Below are 22,037 nucleotides of genomic sequence, written 5' to 3' on the forward strand. Positions count from 1 at the left end.
CCCAGATTGCTGCACTAGGCAGTACAGCATGGGGAGAAGGTGACCAGCCCTCTGTGGAGAAAGAAGTGGTTCGGGACTATTTAGAAAAACTGGACGTGCACAAGTCCATGGGGCCGGATGCGCTGCATCCAAGGGTGCTAAAGGAGTTGGCGGGTGAGATTGCAGAGCCATTAGCCATTATTTTTGAAAACTCATGGCGATCGGGGGAGGTCCCGGATGACTGGAAAAAGGCTAATGTAGTGCCCATCTTTAAAAAAGGGAAGGAGGAGGATCCGGGGAACTACAGGCCAGTGAGCCTCACCTCAGTCCCTGGAAAAATCATGGAGCAGGTCCTCAAGGAATCAATTATGAAACATTTAGAGGAGAGGAAAGTGATCAGGAACAGTCAGCATGGATTCACGAAGGGGAAGTCGTGCCTGACTAACCTAATTGCCGTCACAGTGGACGAGAAGCTGGATATGAGTCAACAGTGTGCTCTTGTTGCCAAGAAGTCTAACGGCATTTTGGGCTGTATAAGTAGGGGCATTGCCAGCAGATCGAGGAACGTGATCGTTCCCCTTTATTCGACATTGGTGAGGCCTCATCTGGAATACTGTGTCCAGTTTTGGTCCCCACACTACAAGGAGGATGTGGAAAAATTGGAAAGAGTCCAGCGGAGGGCAACAAAAATGATTAGGGGTCTGGAGCACATGACTTATGAGGAGAGGCTGAGGGAACTGGGATTGTTTAGTCTCCAGAAGAGAAGAATGAGGGGGGATTTGATAGCAGCCTTCAACTACCTGAAGGGGGGTTCCAAAGAGGATGGAGCTCGGCTGTTCTCAGTGGTGGCAGATGACAGAACAAGGAGCAATGGTCTCAAGTTGCAGTGGGGGAGGTCCAGGTTGGATATCAGGAAAAACTATTTCACTAGGAGGGTGGTGAAACACTGGAATGCGTTACCTAGGGAGGTGGTGGAGTCTCCTTCCTTGGAGGTTTTTAAGGCCCGGCTTGACAAAGCCCTGGCTGGGATGATTTAGCTGGGAATTGGTCCTGCTTTGAGCAGGGGGTTGGACTAGATGACCTCTTGAGGTCCCTTCCAACTCTGATATTTTATGATTCTATGATTCTTAGAGACTAGCACATTTATTTTGACATAAGCTTTCGTGGTCTATAACCTACTTAATCAAATGCATGGAGTAGAAAATACAGTAGGCAGTTATAAATACACAGCACATGAAAAGATGGGAGTTGTTTTACCAAGTGGGGGGGTCAGTGCTAATGAGCCATTCAATTAAGGTGGAAGTGGCCTATTTTCAACAGTTGACAATGTAACTGACCCAAAGAGTAAGTGGTTCAAATGGTACCTAGGATAGTCCACACTGGAAATACCAAATCAGGGTAGGCTGCTAGAAATGGAGCAATCACTTCCTAAAACTGGCAGTTTATACTACAATTAGATTCACCAACCAGTATCAAAACTGTGCCTCTGTGTTATCATACTAGTTAACAAGAAGCCAAAACTACAGCCCCCTTTAGGCATCCCAGCCTTTGGTTTCCATCTAGACAACTGGTCTTGTATAGTGAGAGGCAGGGGTGGTGGAGCCTTTCCAAATGGGGGGGCCAAGAGCCCATCCCCTCCATGGAACCTGCCCCCAACCAAGTTGGAGCAGGCCAGGAGCTGTGGACTCTTCACCTGCCCAGGGTGGGGGGGAGGGGAAAGCAGGCCCCAGCCTGTGTCCCCCTCCTACAGGGGCCCCTGCCCAGGACAGGAGGGTCTGTGGCATCCCTCAGTGGCCTGTGCAACTCTTACCCTGACTTGGTTCTGGCTGGGGCCTGCAGCCCCATAAATCCTATTCACCATAAATCAAGTTCTTACCTGTGTATGCATCCTGTCAATCCTACCTGCTATGTAAGTTCCCTGTAAGCTGCGCAGCAGCCTATGTAGCGCCATGCAGGCCCTTGGGGAACTTGGCTGGGGACCTGCTGCAGCAGCGTGGCGTGGCCCCGGCAGCACAGCATGGTCCCAGCTGCGGCCAGTGCAGCACAGCCCGACCTGGACGCAGATGTGGTCCAAACCCAGCTGCGGCGCAGCCCAAACCTGGCCGGATCCCTCGCCGAACCCAGCCCCAGCCCGGACCTGTCGCGGCTGGGGGAGGGGAACCTATCCTGTGGCCCCAGCCCTGGAGCTCCTACGGTGGAGAGAGGTGCCTCTCCCTCGCGAGTCCAGGTGCTGCTGCGGGGAGAGAGAGAGCTGGGGGGAGTCCTCTCTCCCTGCCATAGCACTGGAGCACCCTCCTGCACCTCAAACCCCTCATCCCCAGCCCCATCCCAGAGCCTGCATCCCCAGCCCAAGCCCTTACCCCCTGCACCCAACCCTCTGCCCCTCATCCCCGACCCCACCCCAAAGCCCACACCCCCAGCCAGAGCCCTCACACCCCTGTGCTCCAGCCCTGAATCCCTCCCCCACCCCATGGATTTTGTTACGTGCACATCACATCCATATTGGTGCACGTAACAAAATTCATTCCGCACAGTGGTGGGAAAAATTAGAGGGAACACTGCCTACTAGCCCCACTGATCACTCAATTCAGTTAACATTCCTTATGCAACATCTGCAGAACTGAATCAAAATGTGTTGTGACACTAGATGTGGGCCTTAAGTCCGTTCTATAATGTCCCATGATGATCTTAGTGGATGGTGGATTCTACATTCTGGCTAACTGCACATCGTTCGCAGCTATATGTGTAATTGGCTTCTTTGTTAATATAGTTGGAGAATTTTATACAGTGACAATACAGTGAACCAGATTCTTTAAGGGAACAAGTTGCAACGCTCTATAGAAGCACATACCTGAACATTCATTGCCCTTCAAAAATGCTACCTAGATGTCTTCTTTGAAAAGTATACTGATGTGTCTGAAGTAATTTGCCAATGGGTACAGGATTTATGAAACCAGTTTCACAGCATGTATATTCCACTCCCAATGACCTATTGCACATGATGGAGAGTTCACAGATCAAATCAAGCAATTTGATGATGTTGAATCTGCAACAAAATCAACTTTCGCATTGGTGTGGTGATACATGAAGGTGGTAGAGTCTTTGCTGGTCTTTATTAGATGTCAGGACTACTAATTAGAATTTGCACCTTGCAGCACTAGAAGATTTTTTTGCTTTAGAGTAAACCAACTATTCTGTGATGATTGTCTGGTACCTTGCGGAAATAAGAGGTGTAGAAAAGTCTGACCTTGACATGGGAGAAATTTTGAAAAGAAAATTGGGTTGTTAAAGGTTGCCAGTTTCCTTCTGCACGTGTGGTTCAGCTGAAGCCCTACAACATGAAAACAGAGCAATGGAAGTCATCAACACAGCATCCAAATGCACTTTCCCAACAACCCCAGAACACCATCAAATTTTGAATGAAACATTAAGTATGGCTGGGATGACTTCACCAGAAGTAACCAAGCACATCTACACATTAGCTGCTGTTAAATGCCAAGGGACAATTTTAAAGCTACAGGATCAGCTTACTCACACTGGCAACCTATTCTTGTGTGATGGACTAGAGCTCGTTAATATCATGATGAAAATAGTCTTCAATGATGAGATAGCTAAATGTGTCAGTCAAATGGATACTTTGGGTCATTACTTGTATGAAACCTTCAAAACCCAAAGAATTCTCTGAGGCTCCATTAATCTGTGAGGTCCAGTGAAGATGAAAAGACTCCAGCTGTGCTCAAATACTAAGTGAAGAAGGCAGGTACAGAGCTCATCCTTGACAGGTCATTGTTTGCTCATCTCCTTGTCATGTCCAGATCTCAGCATGATGATCTACATGAGGCTTTGGGAAAGTATGAGCTCTCATTGGACCACAATCAATGTTTGAATGAAACAGAACAATGCATATGTGCCAGGTGAAAAATGAACTAGTGCACTTCTTGTATGGTCTTCCTCAGCCTCTTGACAATGTAGCTTACGCCAGTAGAGGCCTTTCAGCATAGCAATCATAGATGGTATGGCTGAGGTACAAGTTCTCAACAAACCAGCAATTGGTAACACCTGCTGAGATTTGGATAAACATTTCATTATGAGTAGGGTGACCATATTTCCCTATACTGAATGCAGGACACCTGGCAAAATTACTCTTATTCAAGTGAGTTCAACAGCAATCAATCGTACAAACATTCAAATTAACATCAAGTTGACTGAGCCCCTTTTAAAAAGAAAAAAAGAATCAACTAGCAGTATATTTACCTTCTTAACTTTAAGGTTCAAATGGGGAAGGGTGACACACAAACCCTTATTGGAATATATAGGAATAGGAAAAGGTTCAGAAAATGACAACAAAAATAATTAGGGGTATAGAATGGCTTTTGTATGAGGAGAGATCAGTAAGACTGGGACTCTTCAGCTTGGAAAAGATGACTAAGGGAGGAGATGATAATGGTCTATAAAATCATGAATGGTGTGGTGAAAGTGAATAAGGACATGTAATTTACTCCTTCATGTAACAGAAGAACCAGCGGTTATCCAATGAAATTAATAAGCAGCAGGTTTAAAACAAAACACAAGAAAGTACATTTTCACGCAACGCATTGTCAACCTCTGGAACTCCTTGCCAGAGGGTGTTGTGAAGGCCAAGACTAAAACGGGGTTCAAAAGGGAGCTAGATAGATTCATGGTCCATCAATGGCTATTAGCCAGGATGGGCAAGAATGGTGTCCCTAGCCCCTGTATGCCAGAAAATGGGATTGGGTGACAGGGCATGGATCACTTGATGATAACCTTTCTGTTCATTCCCTTTGGGGCACCTGCCATTGGCCACTGTCAGAGGACAGGATACTGGGCTTGATGGACCCTTGGTCTGACCCAGTATGGACGTTCTTATGTTCTTAATCCCTATGCCCCCCCACACAGGGAGGGGTGACACACACGTCTCTCGCATGTGGTGGGGAGGGGCTATGTGACCGACTGACCCAACCCTCTCTGCCCAGTGCTCTCCTCCCTCCATGCCTGGCTGGGCCCCCAGGACAGACCCGCCTCTCCTAGTACCTGGCACTGTGTCTTCCGGAGGCAACACGTGTGTGTGTGTGTGGGAGAATAGAGGGTCACATGCCCCATCTCTTCAGATTTCTGCCAGGGTTCACACGAGAATGTGGCTGCCAGCAGCCTTTTGGCACTGTGCAGGAGGGAAGGGACGGGAGCTGATTTCAGCTGCAGGGGAGGGGAAGAGATGACCTGGCCCATATCTTTGCAGAGCTCATCCCCCCCTGCCCCTTCCCCCATGGCTGGAAGCAGCTTGTCCCTTCCTGCCCACACAGTGTTGAAAGGCAGCTAACACCTCCAGGCTGCTGCTGGCCACCGACATAACTTGGCTGCTTCCTGTCCCCCAGCTACAACAAGGGCAGGAAGGGGTTAAGCCCAAAGGATGCATTGTGCACTAGGGCCCAGGGAACCTGACTGCAGGGGCTTCAGTGAACCCAGCCAGAGAGGTGACTCAGCAGGAGGGGTGCCTAGGGGACAGAGCAATCCCTGGGGGCAGGACCTGGGGGGTGGGATGTTGGTGAAGAGGGTGCTAAGTCCCTTCCCGGGGGGGCTGCTGTGGAGCCTGCAGGTTTGGGGTGTGAACAGGCTGGAAATTGCTGTGTTCCCCCACCCTCCCCCGGCCACTCCACAGCTTAGCTGAGGGGTGGAGAGGCTTCCCTGTACCAGCACTGGGTGGGACTTTGGCACATGGAGGGTTTTGCTACTCCTGGCCAGTGCCCCGGGCAGGAGGGTCTTTGGCTTTCCCGGGGTGCCGGCCCAGTCTGCCAACTAGGATGTTGGTGAGCTGAGCGCTCCGACCAGGGACTGATTCTCTGCACAGTGCTAGGAGCAGGACGTGCCCCACCGGGGGATTGCAGTGGAGAGTATGGAGGAGCAGTGAGGCTGCGGGGGCAAAGCAGGGAGAGGAGAGAGGAAGCATGTAATGCGCCCCGCCATCAGCCTTGCACACCTACCTGCATCGTTGGCCACTGGATCCCTCCCTCACTGCTGGTGGGCAGGTGGCTAGCAAGCAGGGATCTGGCCAGCACAGAACCCACCAGTACTGATTGGGAGGGGTGGGGGGACAGAAAATATGGGACAATTTGCCCCTTTTCAAGAAAAAGTCAGGACACTTGCAGAAGGGCTTAAATACGGGACAGTCCCTTTAAAAACGGGACATCTGGTCACCCTAATTATGGGGCTACAGAGAAAATACTAGACCTATGACAAAGTTCACATGTTTGACATGAATGCAGAGGAATCAATTAAAAATTAGCAGAAAGAAGAGATTCCATGGTATTGCTTGTGTCCGATACAAATTCAGTGACTCCACGAACATCTCCAATGTCACAATGAAGAAGCTACTGTCTCATATGCATCCAAAGGATGAGTTAACCTAATACTTTACAGGAAAAATGCTCCAGCGTGCAAAGAATTTTTGTCATCTCATAGCGTAATGAAGCTGCTGCCCCACACTGTTCATTGGAGTTTATATTTTCCATGAGGAGGCTGACGCTAAAATTGTCTTGCATGCCATCAATGCCACACCAGGTATGTCTCCACAGCAAAGAAAAAACTGCAGCCTGTGCCCACTGTCTTGGGCTCGCAGGGCTCGGGCTTCACGGCTGTCTCTTGGCTGTGTATACTTCTATGCTTGGGCTGGAGCCTGAGCTCTGGGACCCTCCCACCCTGCAGGGTCCTAGAGCCTGCGTTCATGTCCAAGCCCAGAAGTCTACACAGCCCATGCCCAAGTCAGCTCGTAAGGGCCAGCTGCAGGTTTTGATTTGCTATGGAGACATACCCATATAGAGGTGCTACTAAATTCCAGATATTTGCACAGGAAAATGTTCTAGTGGTCTCCATGAGCTGCTATCCAAAATTTTTGCAAGAATCTGTTTTTTTGCGCTTGTTGCTGGGGAAGAGAATTGCTGTATATCCTTTAGAGATGTGTTCCTATCACTTGGACTATTAAAAGCTGTCACATTGCCAGGTTTCCACACCCTTTCAGAATGTGACACTACTGGAAGGTTGGCTCGAAAGGCCAAAATTATCTTACCGGACAGTATTTGATTAATAGAAGCATAAAACCATAGGGTTAGAAGGTACTGAAAGGGTCTAGTCTAATCCCCTGCCAAGATGTAGGACTGGCTGTGTCTAAACCACTCAAGACAGATGGCTATCCAGCCTTTTTATGAAAACCGCCAATGAAGGAGCTTCCACGACTTCCCTAGACAGTTTGTTCCACTGTTCTACTGTTCTTATACTTAGGAAGTTTTTCCTGATATTTAATCTAAATCTGCTGTGCTGTAGTTTGTACACATTGCCTCTTGTCTTACCCTCTCTGGCAAGAGAAGACAACTTCTCGCCATCTTTTTTATGGCAGCCTTTCAAGTATTTAAAGACCGCTTAATCTCCTCTTTTCCAAACAAAACATACCCAGTTCCTTCACCCTTTGCTCATATGGCTTGCATCCATTCCTTTGATCACCTTTGTTGCTCACCTCTGGATTGTTTCCAGTTTTTCTACATCTTTTCTATACATTGGTGACCAAAATTGGACACCGTACTCCAGCTGAGACCTAACCAGCACCGAGTAGAGCAGTACTATCACCTCCCGTGACTTGCATGCTATGCCTCTGTTAATGCAACCTAAAATTGCATTTGCTTTTTTTCCAATCACCTCTTCTCCGCCTACTCCTGTGCACACACTGCTTGGCTATCTTGTTCTTTTCTCACCATGCCATTCTTATTCCAATGATGGCTGGCAGCTCTGTCCCCCATTGGCAGTTATGGCCTCTGAAGGCAGTCCTGATAGTAGCAGTCCCTATCAAAGATAGCTAGACTGACTGACTCTTCCTTGTTGACAGCTGCTTTTATGGGCATCCAGGCTCTTTGCCATTAAAAGCCTTAAAATGAGTAGAAGGATCTGGAAACAAGGAAGTGCCAGCACCATGTGACCAGCCAGCTCTCTGTAGATCACAAGCAAGTGCTTTGCTGACCCAGCTTTAGGGGTAACCACTCCTTTTGACAACAACTAGATGTGATTGGGGGAGATGAGCTGTACCACTCCAGCTTCATGCCTGTTCTCTGATGAGTCAATTGTAACTCATACCCCTACAGCAGCAGCAGCTCTCATGCTAGAGATCCCCCTGGCAGCTTTCTCCTGACCCCTTAACTAATCCAATCTGGTAGAAAACCCTTTTGAATTGAAATAGAAGTTTTTTGAAAAATGTATTTAGTGTGAATAATTTGATCTTGATTTCTTCTTCCAACACTGAAGACAGAGTAAAAAAAAAAAAATACCATGGTTTTTCTAGTTCATTTTCCTTAAAATAAAGAAATAAATAGTGGACTTTTCTCGAGCAAGTGGAGCCCACTAATGTAAAGACCAATCATGAAGGAAAGGGAAACTGCATTTCAAGCTCTCTAAAAACATCACCATTTAATTTTATAACATAACCAGGGGTTTATTCCACAATAGAAACTGCAACATTTGATACAAGATACCCAAAAAAGGAGAAAGCCAAAATACAGCAGTGGCAATTACTTTACAGAGCTTTTTCTGTCTTCTACCACGCTAGTCCATCAGTGACACTAGGACCTAAACATTTGCTTTCTGTACATCAACCAATGCTAAAAGCACCAACACGCTGTTCAGAATTGTAATTCCAGTCACTGCAACCAGACATAGAAGTTATTGCTCAGATAAATAAACCTAGTCTACAAAAAAAATACAAAGTGAAAAAAACTAAAAGTTTCCAAAGAGTAAACAGAGTTAACAGAGTAAACAAGGGATATCCTCAAAAGAGGATCTATTGGGATTCATGGTGCAGTTTTTCTGCACCTAAACGAAGTTGAATTATGTATGCTGGTATATCCCAGAGAGAGGTAATTTAATGCTGTACAATAAAAGGTGCATGTTTCAAATGCCTTCCAAACTGGAGGAAACCCCTACTAAACAGTCAGCATTTCAAATCTCAACAACCACAAATAGCTCAAGAGAAAAAATACAAAAGTGTCAAAAATTGTTTGAGTTCTGAAAAATGATCCCATGAGGATAGAAGTAGCACCATTTGCAGCCTGGCTCTTAAACTAGCCCTGTGACTTTATGGAGAAATTCTGATAACCTTCCTTAATGGAGTCCTGACTGACTTCTGGTGAGTTTTACTTTCAATATTGAGAGTCCTTCCCAGTACAGCTGATGCAGATGTAGTCTTCCTTCTCTGCCATCTCAGGAGAAATGCCCACACATACCTGATGGAACCACTGATTGCAGCTGCCATCACACTGGACCCAATCCACCTAATTGCAAAGAGCAGACAGATTAGTGTTCAGAGAAAAAGGCAGCAGATAAAGTGCAAACCTTCTGTGGTAAGTTATCTTCAAGCTCTTAGCAATCTACCTACTTGAACCAGCCAACATTCTACCCTGAGGGACTGGCTTAGTGACTGCTAGGGGCACAGTCAGCTTGCACTGTGGTCAGTTTCACAAATGTAACTAAAGCAGTTTGGTGAAGAGCAGTGTCCTCCCTACCACTCGCACACAGTTTAAAGCCCTGAGGAGGGGGCTTGAATTTTGTTTTTTGAAGTTTTTCTCCCATCACTGTGCGCAACACTCACAAACAGTAGGGGAGCTAACACAGGCACCAAAGGGGCATGAATATACAACTCAGCCCCTGCTGTGCATGTAAAATCCCGGGACTGGGCACATCAATTGCCTGCTGTCACATGGTGCTTTCCTTTGTACTGCATAGGGGAGTGTCTATGCTCAGTGAACATGAGAGCAATAATCTCTAATGCCCTAAGATTTTCTCTTGGGCTTCTGGTGCTCTCCCAGCCTTCTGTACAGGCAGTGGGGGTGGAATGCTCTTTGCTGCTAAATTCAAAGATGGCTCCACATGCCCACATCTCTCCCCAGGTCTATGCAGAGCTCCTTCCAGCCCAGTGAGGGAGGTCTGTGTGAAGCCTCCACCCTCCCGCTTTGCCTCTTATTATGTTTGGCTATGCGGGGGCCAGAGGGAGTCTCTCATTGCTCCTGTCTGCCCATGCCATGAAGCCTTCGTATACCTGTATCCCAGGGGCACTGGCGGAGACACAGCCTGCTTGCACCCAGTCATCCCTTCACTGCATCACTCTGGCTCAATGCAGACACTCTCCTGCCAGGTTTGGTGCTGGAGTCTGAAAGGATGGTGACTGCTTAGCTCTCCTCTCTGACTCTGGGAACAGTTCCAGGTAGGGAAGAGGGACCATCTTAGTTCCCAAGCTCTGTGGGGAAGCTGTACTGGTGAGGCTCCTAGAGTGGCTGAGAAAGGGTGTGCACTTCTCCAGAAAAGCAATGGACAGGGATGTCATCATGTAGGAAGTTAGGTACTAGGTGATTTTGAAAATCCCACTAGGTGCTTATTTGCATCTTTAGGCCCCTAAACACCTTTCAAAATCTGGCCCAAAGTTGCCAGAAGAACAGAAGGAGTTCTCTGTCTAAATCACTGTTACTTTCAGAAGCTGATGTTGTAACTTAACAAGAGCTGAGAACAAATGTACATAAAGCAATATAAGTTTTAAATCTACTGTGTCCTAATAAGAACTGCATAATTTGAAACCCAGAAGGATATAGGCCAAGAAGTTGTTAGCTCCGCCCTATGACCTCATCATGAAAATTTCTGTTTGGAAAAAAAAAAACCTCATTCCATGTTACCTGTTAGAGGTGTAGGGAGAAGCAATGGCTGAGCTCCATGCATTATTTTTACTGCATCACTAAGGCCTTAGCCCAGTGGTTCTCAACCTGTTTATTATTGTGTTATGTGGGACACAGCTTGAGAACCACAGCACCCGCCCCCAAACCCTCTACAGTCCCCTATGCCCAGCGTGCCCCCCTGCTCAGAACCCCCTCCACAGAGGGGGCCAGGAGGGGTGCCCTGGGCGGGGGATCCAGACCCCGCGGTGCAAGGCTGGGCAGCTGGACCCCGGGACCCCACTGTATGGGGCCAGGCAGCTGGCCTCTGGACCCCCACCCTGAGTGGCCAGGTAGCCAGGACCCCTGTGCCGGGCCAGGAGTGGAGCCCCAGGCAGCTAAAACCTGGCACCTTGCAAACCCAGGGTTCCCAGCGCCGCCCACTCCCTCACAGCTGAGAGGCCCCTCCTGCCCCAAACCTGCCCAGAGACCCACTCTCCTGCTCCACTCACCAGCCCCCTCCTGGCAGGAGCCCTCCTGCAGGCTGCCAGACACTGTTTCCCCCTCAGCCAGGCCTGCCCCCTATCAGACCAGAACAGCAAATCTTGAATTTTTTTTAGCACACAGCTGGGCTGCAGCTGTGTGCTAATTGGGCCACATGCAGCCCATGGGCCACAGGTTGAGATCTGCTGCCTTAGCCACTCTCAGAAATCACATGAATTAAACTAAATTGGGTCAGAAACTGATTCAGTAAAATTAGAGCAACCCCCTTTGTGTGGGCACACAAATTGGTTTACTAGTGGTATATCAGAGCTTATACCTTTCACAGAGTTCAGCTTACTCCTGAGACAGGGTTTCTCCCAATAACTGAGAAATTCTGGAACTTGTAGCCCAGTAACCCTTAGATGCTAAAGCATGTTGGATATAAAAAGACTTGCTTGCCTCAGTCTGGGGGAGGATCAGGGATATGGTAGGACCTGCTGAGTTTCTCTCTGCCAAAGAGGAGATGAAGGATGGGCAGGTGTGCTGATCTTTGCAAGGGGAAAGTGCTAAAGGAAGAGGCCTATCAAAGAAGCCTTAGAAGCCCCATTTGAGACCCTTGCATTAAGAGGGGAGAATCCCTGAGAAAATGAAGGTGCTCCAAGACTCTGAGGGGGCAGTACCCAAGGAATTTGGTATGGTTTGCCTTTTTGGACTCTGTCTACCCTGGAAAGGGGATTTTTTTGGCTCAGCCAGAACCATCCAGCCAGTGGGGAAAGTGAGGCATGGGCCCAGCCTGACAATGGGCAGGTCAGCTGCACCATAACGTGACTAATATCAATTTATTTGGTAACAAGCCAAACTACATTAAATTGGCATCAAACATTCTTAAACTGATTTAGGAATGTCCACTCAAAGGGGCTTGCGTTGATTTTGATATTTCAGTTGAGAAACTGATTTAGCTGGTGGAAACTGTGTGTGTAGACACAACCTAAGATTTTTAAAAACAGTCTTTCAAGCAGCCTTTAAGGAGAAACAGTAGTAACTTTTCTATCAAAGAAACACAGTAGGATTGTAAGAAATCTGGAATTGTAAGGATCTCCCTCCAAGCTTAATAGGAGATGCAGCAAGCAGCAGCCAGTTGCCAAATGGCCCTTTTAGAGCTACTTCTGTCTACCTGAAAAGTGAGTTACTGGAGACACTGGGAGAAGTTCCTATGAAAATGTGATTCTACTCTAAGTGGTTCCAATAGTTGCCAGGTACTCAAAGAAAAGTTCCTGTAGGGAAGAGACTAAAGGCAAGGATGAGCTCCTCAGGTTTTCCAGGTGCCCAGTGTCTGAAATAGCTCTCTCTCTCTCTTTGTCGATAATGTTGGTCTAACAAAAGGATTAGGGAGCAGTTCTGATATCACCTGCTCCCTGCATTCAGTGCCCCACAGCAGGCTTCCCATTCACTGACCTCATCTCCTTCAGGCTGCAGGCAGTTCACCGCAGGGCAGATTGCATCTTCATCCTCCGAGTCCTCCTGCTCAGAGAACGACATATCCAAGGGAAGCAAGTGGCTTTCGCTGGAGTGCTGCGCCTCAAAAAGCCGTTCTCGCTCTCTCTCCAGTTTGCTATTGCTGAGATCCTTGGAGGGATTCAGTTTCAATTTCTTCTTTTTGGGTGTTCTCAGTTTTTTTACTCTTGCTCTCTTCTCACCACAGAAGCCCTCTCTTTCAAAGCGCCTCTTTAATTTTCTCTCCACAGAACCAACTCCATCTTTCTTCCCCCGGCAGCACTCGTTCTAGTGGGAAGGATATTGAAGCAAAACCCTAAGGACTCTAATCCGTTATTCAGTGATCTATCTTCCCCTCCAACATATCACCCATCCATTGCTACACTGAAAGGAGGGCCGCCCTCTATGGCACACTAAACACACTCACTCTGTAGCTATTCTTAAGGGCTGAATATTGGGTCAAAGCAAGAGTTGGAATGAATGAGTGACTCCCTCCTTTCTTTCTCTCCTCCAAAGCAGCTTTACAAGTTTCCAGTTTCCAAGGAAAAGCCTCTTCTTCCCCACTGGACTCATTAGTATCTGGTTACTATTAGAATCAGAATGGCCATAATTAAGTCATATAAATGACCAGCAAATGCAGTTTCAGGATGCAGAAATGCAACACAAATTATATTCACAGACAGAGAAACCTGCAGAGAGAGTTGCACAAAGTTCCCAATCCCTCCCGAAGACACACATACACACACACACACACACACTTTTGAAGTTTACGGAGTCCAGTCAGAACCTCTCTGCTTGGGAAGGGCCCCAAACAGAGGGATCTGTGGTGTTGTCAGATACCTGCCTTTTCACTTGTTGGTCCTATTGCTGACCTCTGTTCTGTTTGCAGAACAGGGCTGTGCTTTGTGAGTAAGATCTGGTAGAGCTCTTGTATTTCAGGCAGTGAAACCTGTAGCAAATGGGCCTCCATCAGCAGCTCATCCAGCTCTGCGCTAATGGCTACAACAACAAAACAAAAATTTTAATTTTCTAATGTCAAGGCTTGTGATAAATACAGAGGTTTAGAAAATTCTTTCCCAATAGTCAGGGCCAGATTAACTTTTTCTAGGCTCAGCGCCAAACATATTTGTGGGCCCCCGTTGGGGAAATAGGGCATGTGATGGGGGGCCGTCCACAGAGCGAGGGGCCAGTTGGGGGCAATGAGGCGCAGTGCGGCAGGAGTGGCCCCACACAGCCCAACACAAGGGCACTGTTTACAAACCCAAAACTGCTAGATGCACACTGGCCTGCCCAGCCCTGTGCTACCAGCGTGCCCCTTCCACACTGCCCCCTGCCCAGTGCCCTGCCCTTATGCCAGTGCCCCCTCACCCAGAGACTTCCTCCACAGATCCCTTGCCCAGCACCCCCTGCCTAGAGAACCTTCCCGCTGACCTCCAACCACATCTGCACAGCACCCGGCACACCGCTCCCCTACTGTCCAGCACCCGCTTCACAGTCCCACCATCACAGTTGTACAGTGCCCCATATTCCTGAGAGAATTCTGCATCAAATTCTGTGCATAATATTTTAAAATTCTGATTTTTTTTTTATTTTTATTTTTTTTACAATAAATAAATGTGGGAGCTCCACCATGGCAGTGAGGAGCACAGGCCACTAGCTGCATGGAGGTGGGAGAATACCCTGCAGCCTCCCCCAGCCCCCTGGGACAGGGACTTGGCAGTGAGGCTGAACCTGACCCTGCCACAGAACAAGGGCCATGCCTACCACAGAAACACCCTGGGACCCTGCCCCTTTTGCCCCAGGCACACCAGATGTGGGCAGGGAGGTTCAGCCCGGCAGCAGGATCCAAGTGCAGAGGAACTTAGTGTGGGGGTATCCAGATAGGGGTAAGAGGGTTCTCTGGGGGGCAGTCTAGGTGCAGGCAGCTCAGTGGGGGATCTGGATGCACAGGGAGGTGCCAGGTGCAGGGGCAATGGGAGTCTGCGGGGGAACCAAGTGAAAGTGGTTGGAGCTCAGCGGGGGTGGGGGTGGAGTCTGGGTGCAGGGGAGGTGGGGTTCATTTGGGTGGGGGTGTAGGTGGTTGGGGCTCAGTGGGGAGGGTGTCGGGGGGGCTCATCGGGGTGGTACAGATGCAGGGGAGGTGGAGCTTGTCAGGGTCAGGGTTTGATGGGACTGCTTAACAGGGGAGCCCCAGCTGCTACCAAGGGGATCCACATGCTGGGCACCCGCTTCCCCATCCCAGGGATTGGTAACCTTCGGCCCGCGGCCCGCCCAGGGTAAGCCCCCTGGTGGGCCAGGCCGGTTGGTTTACTTGCTGCGTCCGCAGGTTTGGCTGATCGCAGCTCCCACTGGCTGTGGTTCGCCACTCCAGGCCAATGGGGGCTGCAAGAAGCCGCAACCAGCACATCCCTCAGCCCACGCTGCTTCCTGCAGCCCCCCATTGGCCTGGAATGGCGAACCGCGGCCAGTGGGACCCGCGGTCGGCCGAACCTGTGGATGCAGCAGGTAAACAAACTGGCCCGGCCCGCCAGGGGGCTTACCCTGGCGGGCTGTGGGCCGAAGGTTGTCGATCCCTGCCCTATCCCCTTCTCTTCCCCATCCCATGCACCTTCCTTCCCCACTGCCTCTGTCCAACTGTGGGCACTCACTATTGTACAAAATGAAGGATGGCTCCCAGCACACAGAAGGAAGCTCAACCAGCACTAGGACCCAGAAGGCGGTGTCCAGCTGCAAAGTCCAGGGAGCTGAGCAGCACCTTCTTTTTTCAGCCTGGCTACGCAGCTCTGCGTTCACAGAATAGGTATGCTCATTCCACCCCCTTCCTCAAAGCCTTGCCCCTTCTCTGCCTCCTCTCCCCAGTGGCGAGCATGCTGCGGCTCCACTCTTCCCCCTCCCTCCTGCCGGCAATCAGCTGATGGGTGGCAGGGAGGGGGAGGGCGGGAACGCAGCAAGCTGTGAGAAAAGGCAGGGGAGGGGGAGCTTGGCTGTCCTACTACAGTAGGAGCCTCAGTGCCAGCAACACCAAGCTTCTGCCCCCTGCAAGGGGGGGGGCGCGAAGAGTGGGCCTGGCCGGGGCCCCCTGGAGTGTGGGCCCGGCACCATGGCAAATCTGCTACTGCCAATAATACATAAATCAATAAAAAGGAAAATTTGGGGAAGATTTTTTATGCTTAACTAACAGTCTTTGTGCAAAACATCTCTAATAAATCTGGTCAGATACTTCACTTTTCATCTCTAATTACAACAATGTAACTGAAGAAAAGATAAAGGCCTGTGCAGTAACTTGTGGGCAGTCATATGGTGGTGGAGACTTTTACCGGGAATAGCCCCGTCAAACTCTCTGGGTCACCATCATAAAAATGACTTATTCAGTGTCTGGGTTATTATTTCTATCTCAGCTGATAGGCTGAGGGACAGGCATCTGTCTTAGCTGCTTCTCACCAATTTGAAGCAACATGAGAGAGTGAGTTAAATAATGGTCCTTTGAATCAAAGGAGAAAGATTTTCAGAATCACAAAAGAAAAAGGTGAATCAGATACAAAACCATGGAGAGAATCCACAGTAAAGCCAAGGATGGGCGTGGGAAGTTACTAATACAATACTTTTGTAAATCTCTAACTGAAACTAAAGGCTGATACCTAAAACTGTTTCTCACTGTATAATTACTGTTCAGCTTTAATACACCCATCTTTTCCATTGAGCTTTTAAAGCAGTTTAAGGCATAACTCAAAATTCTTATGTAAACACATGAACATTTTTGTACAAGGACTCTGTGCAAATGAAATGTGTACTGAATCCATAACTGACTGTGGAGTTTTAGAGCATCTCTTTGTTTAAATTTACACCATAGCATTCTCAAAAGACTGTTCTAAATTGGAATACGTAAATAAACGTACAACTATCACTACAGTTAAGTTCATATTAACAGCACACAAAAGTAAAAACTAAATATAAGGCCAGACCTTGGCATCTGAAGCAGCAAATGTCTGGAGTGAAAGGCAGGAAGCAACAAGGGTGGCTTTTGGAGACAGGTGGAAAGATGCCATTTGTACTGGTTTGGTCCACGTTAGATCATCTATGCTAGGCAACAGATCAGTACGATAGTGGATGTGTCATTTGATTAGTAAAAATCTACAGAAGTGCCATTTCAATGGTGTCACCCTCTGCAGCATGGCTGCAGGCACTCACTGCCTTCCTGGCTCCCAACTCCAGGCCCTCCGATTGATGGAATTTTTGATAATACAATGTTGTTGGAAATGGGTCAAGTTGGGTATCATTCGAAAGACCTTTCTTCCATGGTCTACTGGTACCAAACATGACAAACCTAGAACAATTATGTAGATACATATGAGAGAAAATATTTAGAAATCAACTTTTTAAAATTATGTTTTAAAACAGGGATGCATTGCTTACATAACAAAAGAGACACATTGACTTTTGGTAAACCTAGGGAAGTCAGCCTGGTCATGTAGGACTAAAAACATTTACTCAAAGTCATCTCGGTCTAGGGAACCACTGATAAACACGTTATCATACTGATCCTCATCCATGCTGCTCTTGCATATCTCTATACAAGGCAGGTTGCTGGCCTAACATTTGCAGTGTGGTTATCATTTGGTCTTTGCACAAGCAGTTGATTAGCTGAAAGATTGATTTAGAAGTGCATCGTATTTCACACATAATTGATATGATCAGTCCATCCTCCAAGTCCCATACATGCCCAGTTGGGAAGGGTAGCTTTGGATGCACTAAATCATCCCAGAGCCATTCCATTGCTTGACAATTTGCCCTCTTAATAGCAGGTATAACTGCACCCCATCTTAGTGGCAATTTTTCTCAGTTTGTCTGCTTCTTGGAAAACATCCACCAACATAGCTCTGCAAGTGTCATAATGCTGGTCTTCAAATTGTAAGCCAGGCATATGAATGCCTCCAGTGCATTTATGACCTCATAAGTGACTGTCTCAGCCATTCCAAGCACCTTCAGAGCAAACAGAGTATCTTTGTAGGCTGAATCAAATACTGTCTGCTAAGATAATTTGGTCTTTCCAGTCAACCTTCCAGTAGTGCCACATCCTGAGAGGGCGTGGAAGCCTGGGAGTGCAGTGACTTTTAATAGTCCGAGTAATAGGAACACATCTCTAAAGGACATACAGCAATTCTATTCCCCAACAGCAAGCACAAAAAACAATCTTGTGGAAGTCTAAGGTAGTGCCTCACATAGGGCACTAGAACATGTGTGTCTTGTACAAAAATCTGGAGTTCAGTAGCACCTCTCTCTGCGATACTGATGGCATGCAACATAAGTTTAATGACAGCCTCCCGATGGGAACTATGAAGGAACTCCACTGAATAGCGTGAGGAAGTAGCTTCATTACACCATGAAATGACAAAATTCTTCGAGCAATTTTTCGCATGCTGGAGCGTTTTTCCTGTAAAGTATAGGGTTAACCTGTCCTTCATGAGAATATGTGACAGTAACTTCTTCATTGTGACATTGGAGATGTTCGTGGAGTCAATTATTTTGTACTGAAGAGGTGCAATACCATGAAGTCTCTTCTTTCCGGTAATTTTTTAATTAATTCCTCTACATTCATTTCAAACAGGAGGGGACTTTGTCATAGGTTCAGTATTTCCTCTGTGTCTTCATAATGAAGTGTTCAGCCAAGTCTTGGCAGGTGTTAACGGTTTGTTGAGAGCTTGTACCTCAGCCATACTCTAATTGCTATGAAGAAAGGCCTCTGCTGCAATAAGGTACCAGTCACATTGTTAGTAAGTGCTGGCTTAGAAAGGCCATGCAAGACATGCATTTGCTTTTGATAGTGCCACTTCTGATAGTGACACATTTTTTGGATCTTTTAAGGATATGCGCTGTGTTTCATTTCCGCAGACAGGATTGCTAAAACTGTGTCCACATCCCATAGTTCATCTTCAATAAATGCTTTAAGAGCCTTTCTGTTAAACATTTGTTCCTCTTCAATCCCATTCAAAGCACCTACGTGGCAATTTATCAATTCCAGCTGAGTCCCACAGTTTGCAGTAGAAAAATAAGTATGTTTTACATACATTCTTGGTGTGACACTCAATGTGATACACAATGTCATATGCGGGGCTATCTTTTGTGTCAATGCACCACTTACCTTTATTTTCCATGCAACATTCTCACCAAAATTTGACTGCTTCATACAGTTTCTCACCCATCTCATGTGTTGAAACAGTGCTTAATGGGTTCCTTCTGGCTTCCCACAGAAGAAACAGATGTTCTTTTTGAAACACATGCCAGGGGGGCCTAGTATAAGGTGAACCTTGCTCACAGCGGGCACTTGTCCCAGCATCTTCAACTTTTTCCTGATGCTTGATGTACTTCCTTTCCAACCTTTATGGGTGCATGTCTTATAGCATGTAAGATGCCACTAAACGTTGTGTTTAACCAGGTCCTCCGCGGTGGTATTGTCCAAAGATTCAGCTACTAGTCAGTATGCTTCATTTCCCCATTGATGTCTAAAACTATCAAGACCACAGTAAAAACAAGGATTTTGTAATAAATTACTTTGGGATTGTAATTAATTATGTCATGTATGTTAGGTAACGATGCGCATACCATTTGCAGATGGATTCCATAATTTCTGGCTGGATGCTGACGTCCTAACCATTGCCTCACTACAACTCTTTTGAAATGAAAAACAAAGTTGACAATCAATACCACTAACCCGCTTCTTTTTTGCGGATGATGGCGAATCAATTTGAAGCACTCCTATTTATGGTAATCGGGAACATTACAAAATATTAGTCAGGTATGTGCTGTGCATTAACTGACATCACAGTACTGTCAGTTGAGGGCCACTTTGTGAGAGCTATACGTTTGACAAGCCTGTGTTAAATTACAATTTAAAAAATTGATTTTTGAACATTTTTTGAATATCTATCTACTTAATTGTTATAGGTTTGTCATGTCTGGTACCACTGTATTGATGTGAGAAAGAGCTCACCCAACTCAAGCCATTTCTGAAAACATTGTATTATCAAAATTTCGACCAATTGTAGGACGTGGAGTTTGGAGCCAGGGGATGGCAGCGAGACCCCCCCTGTCATGCCGCAGAAAATTACATCATTGAAATTATGATTCTGTAGTTATTTATCAATAAAATGACACATCCCTTACCTTTCTATCATTAACTTGCCCAGGGAATTAACATGCTCCTATACTATGAGGCCTGCCTTAGAAAGATTAAGCCCATTCATCTGGCTTCCCAGCTTGTGGTTCAGCCCAAACTGACTTTATGAACAAATCCCTCTACTCTCCATGACTCAAAAGCAAGGACCAGAGAACAAGGCAGGGCCCCCATTTTTATGCTTCAGGTCTCCCAGTCATACACTGAAAAATGTAAGTGAAGCATAACAAACCATGAAAGGGAATGCAGTCATACACTGAAAAATGTAAGTGAAGCATAACAAACCATGAAAGGGAATGCAGTTCTGTCTTGAAGAAAAGGGAGAATGTAAATACATGGTTCTGTTATCCCAGTCATGAGGCAGAGAAAAAGACATTGCATCAATTGTCTGAGATACCTAAGGGAAGAGAAACATTTATTAAACACACCGTTTTGTATAACAAATTTTGAGTTAAATGGGTCAGATACTGCAACAAAACAAACACTCATTTCTATTTGAAGTGTTTTTAACTTTTAGTATTGCAACTCATTAATTCTATCAAATTCCTTGTATCCTCCTTCACCTTAAACCTGGAAATTTATTAAAAGCAATGTTATGGCTGGAGTTTTTATATGAAAAGCTGTGAATTATGGATTCCACAGAGACCATGTAAACTGGCCCCACTGCATTGATCTAGCTTCTTCTACCACTTTATATGATCTCTAATGGAGAAGTGCGGGCATGTACAGTGGAGCCAAGTTATGGTCACCTGGGAATAACAGACTTTCTTGATTTTGGTGTCTGTAAAATCTCAGTCCCAATGCTGCATTAATGTAACTTTTATAGCTAATTTCCTTCGCTTCTTAAAAATGAGAAGGGAATTCTTGCACTGAGATTCTGTACTAGTCATAGGATTAATTGCAAGGTCAGTTTAAAGTGTAGGTTAACATGCACCAAAATGAACAGATTAGGAAAGAGGAGGAGGTTACTCACCCTGTGTAGTAACAGACGTTCTTCGAGATGAGTGTCCCTGTGGGTGCTCCAGTCCAGGTGTTGGTGCATCCCTGCGCCTTTGCTCGGAGATTGTTGTAGCAGTACTCGTACTGGACTCGCATGCATAGAGCCTGCCCCCCCGCTCTGAGTCTATCTTAATAGTGCGCATGCGCGGCCGGTCTCCTCAGTTCCTTCTCTACAACGGAGGCTACCCCAACTCCGAAGTAGAGAGGAGGAGTGTGGGTAGTGGAGCACCCACAGGGACACTCATCTTGAAGAACATCAGTTACTGCACAGGGTGAGTAACCTCCTCTTCTTCTTTGAGAGATGTCCCTGTGGGTGCTCCACTCCAGGTGACTTAAAAGCAGTGTGTCTCAAGGAGGTAGGGACTTCGGATCTGATAGGAATGCCGTAGATAGTACAGCTCTGCCCAATCGTGTATCAGAGAGAGGGCCCTGAGTAAGGGCATAGTGTTTAACAAATGTGAGTTCAGAGGTCCAAGTGGCTGCTTTACAGATGTCAGCTAGGGGAACTTTGCGTAAGAAAGCCACAGAGGCAGCCAGAGATGTAGTGGAGTGAGTTCTGATGCCGGCTGGAGGTGTAACCTTCTTCATCTGATAGCACAATCGGATGCACTGAGAAATCCAGTTTGAAAGTCGCTGGGTAGAAATAGGAATCCCTTTGGAACGCTCCGCGATGGAGACAAAGAGTCTAGAAGAGTTTCTAAAAGGTTTGGTTCTATTCAAATAGAAGGACAAGGCCCTGCGTACATCTAATGTATGCATCGTGGCTTCGAACGAGTTCGCATATGGTTTCGGAAAGAAGGTCGGTAGGTGTATCGGCTCATTAATGTGGAAGGAGGAATGCACCTTTGGAAGAAATTTGGGCTGTAATCTAAGGGTAACCTTGTCCTTGAAAAATAGCGTATATGGTGGATCTGCCATAAGAGCTGCTATTTCTCCCGCTTGTCTGGCGGAGGTAATTGCCACTAAAAATGCTGTTTTCATCAAAAGGTGTAAAAGCGAGAAAGTGGCTAGGGGCTCAAATAGTTGTTGAGTAAGGCAGGATACTACTAAATAAAGGTCCCACAGAGGGGTAGGTGGTTTAATGTCTAGGCATAGGGCTTGGAGTCCCTTGAGGAAACGCTTGGTGATCGGATGAGCAAAGACAGAGGTATCATCAATTCTGCCATGAAAGGTTGTAATAGCAGCTAAATGGACTCTTATGGAGCTGAAAGAAAGGC

The 22,037-nt window shown here is 46.9% G+C and overlaps 1 protein-coding gene across 16 annotated transcripts in view; it reads right to left on the bottom strand.

Annotated features, from left to right (window-relative positions):
* Nucleotides 1-8,418: 8,418 nt before the first annotated feature.
* KDM5B (lysine demethylase 5B) overlaps nt 8,419-22,037 on the bottom strand; it is a 179,329-nt gene continuing 165,710 nt past the window's right edge. For all 16 annotated transcript variants that reach the window (XM_065595091.1, XM_065595087.1, XM_065595092.1 and 13 more), the window contains 4 exons: nt 20,107-20,218; nt 13,495-13,649; nt 12,612-12,938; nt 8,419-9,305 (listed from right to left, as the gene is read on the bottom strand). In XM_065595091.1, coding sequence (XP_065451163.1) covers nt 9,174-9,305; nt 12,612-12,938; nt 13,495-13,649; nt 20,107-20,218 — 726 coding nt within the window. In that variant the 3' untranslated portion in view covers nt 8,419-9,173. The remainder of the gene's footprint in view (nt 9,306-12,611; nt 12,939-13,494; nt 13,650-20,106; nt 20,219-22,037) is intronic.

Source organism: Chrysemys picta, chromosome 4 (assembly GCF_011386835.1).
Source record: "Chrysemys picta bellii isolate R12L10 chromosome 4, ASM1138683v2, whole genome shotgun sequence".
NCBI classification, from domain to species: Eukaryota; Metazoa; Chordata; order Testudines; family Emydidae; genus Chrysemys; species Chrysemys picta.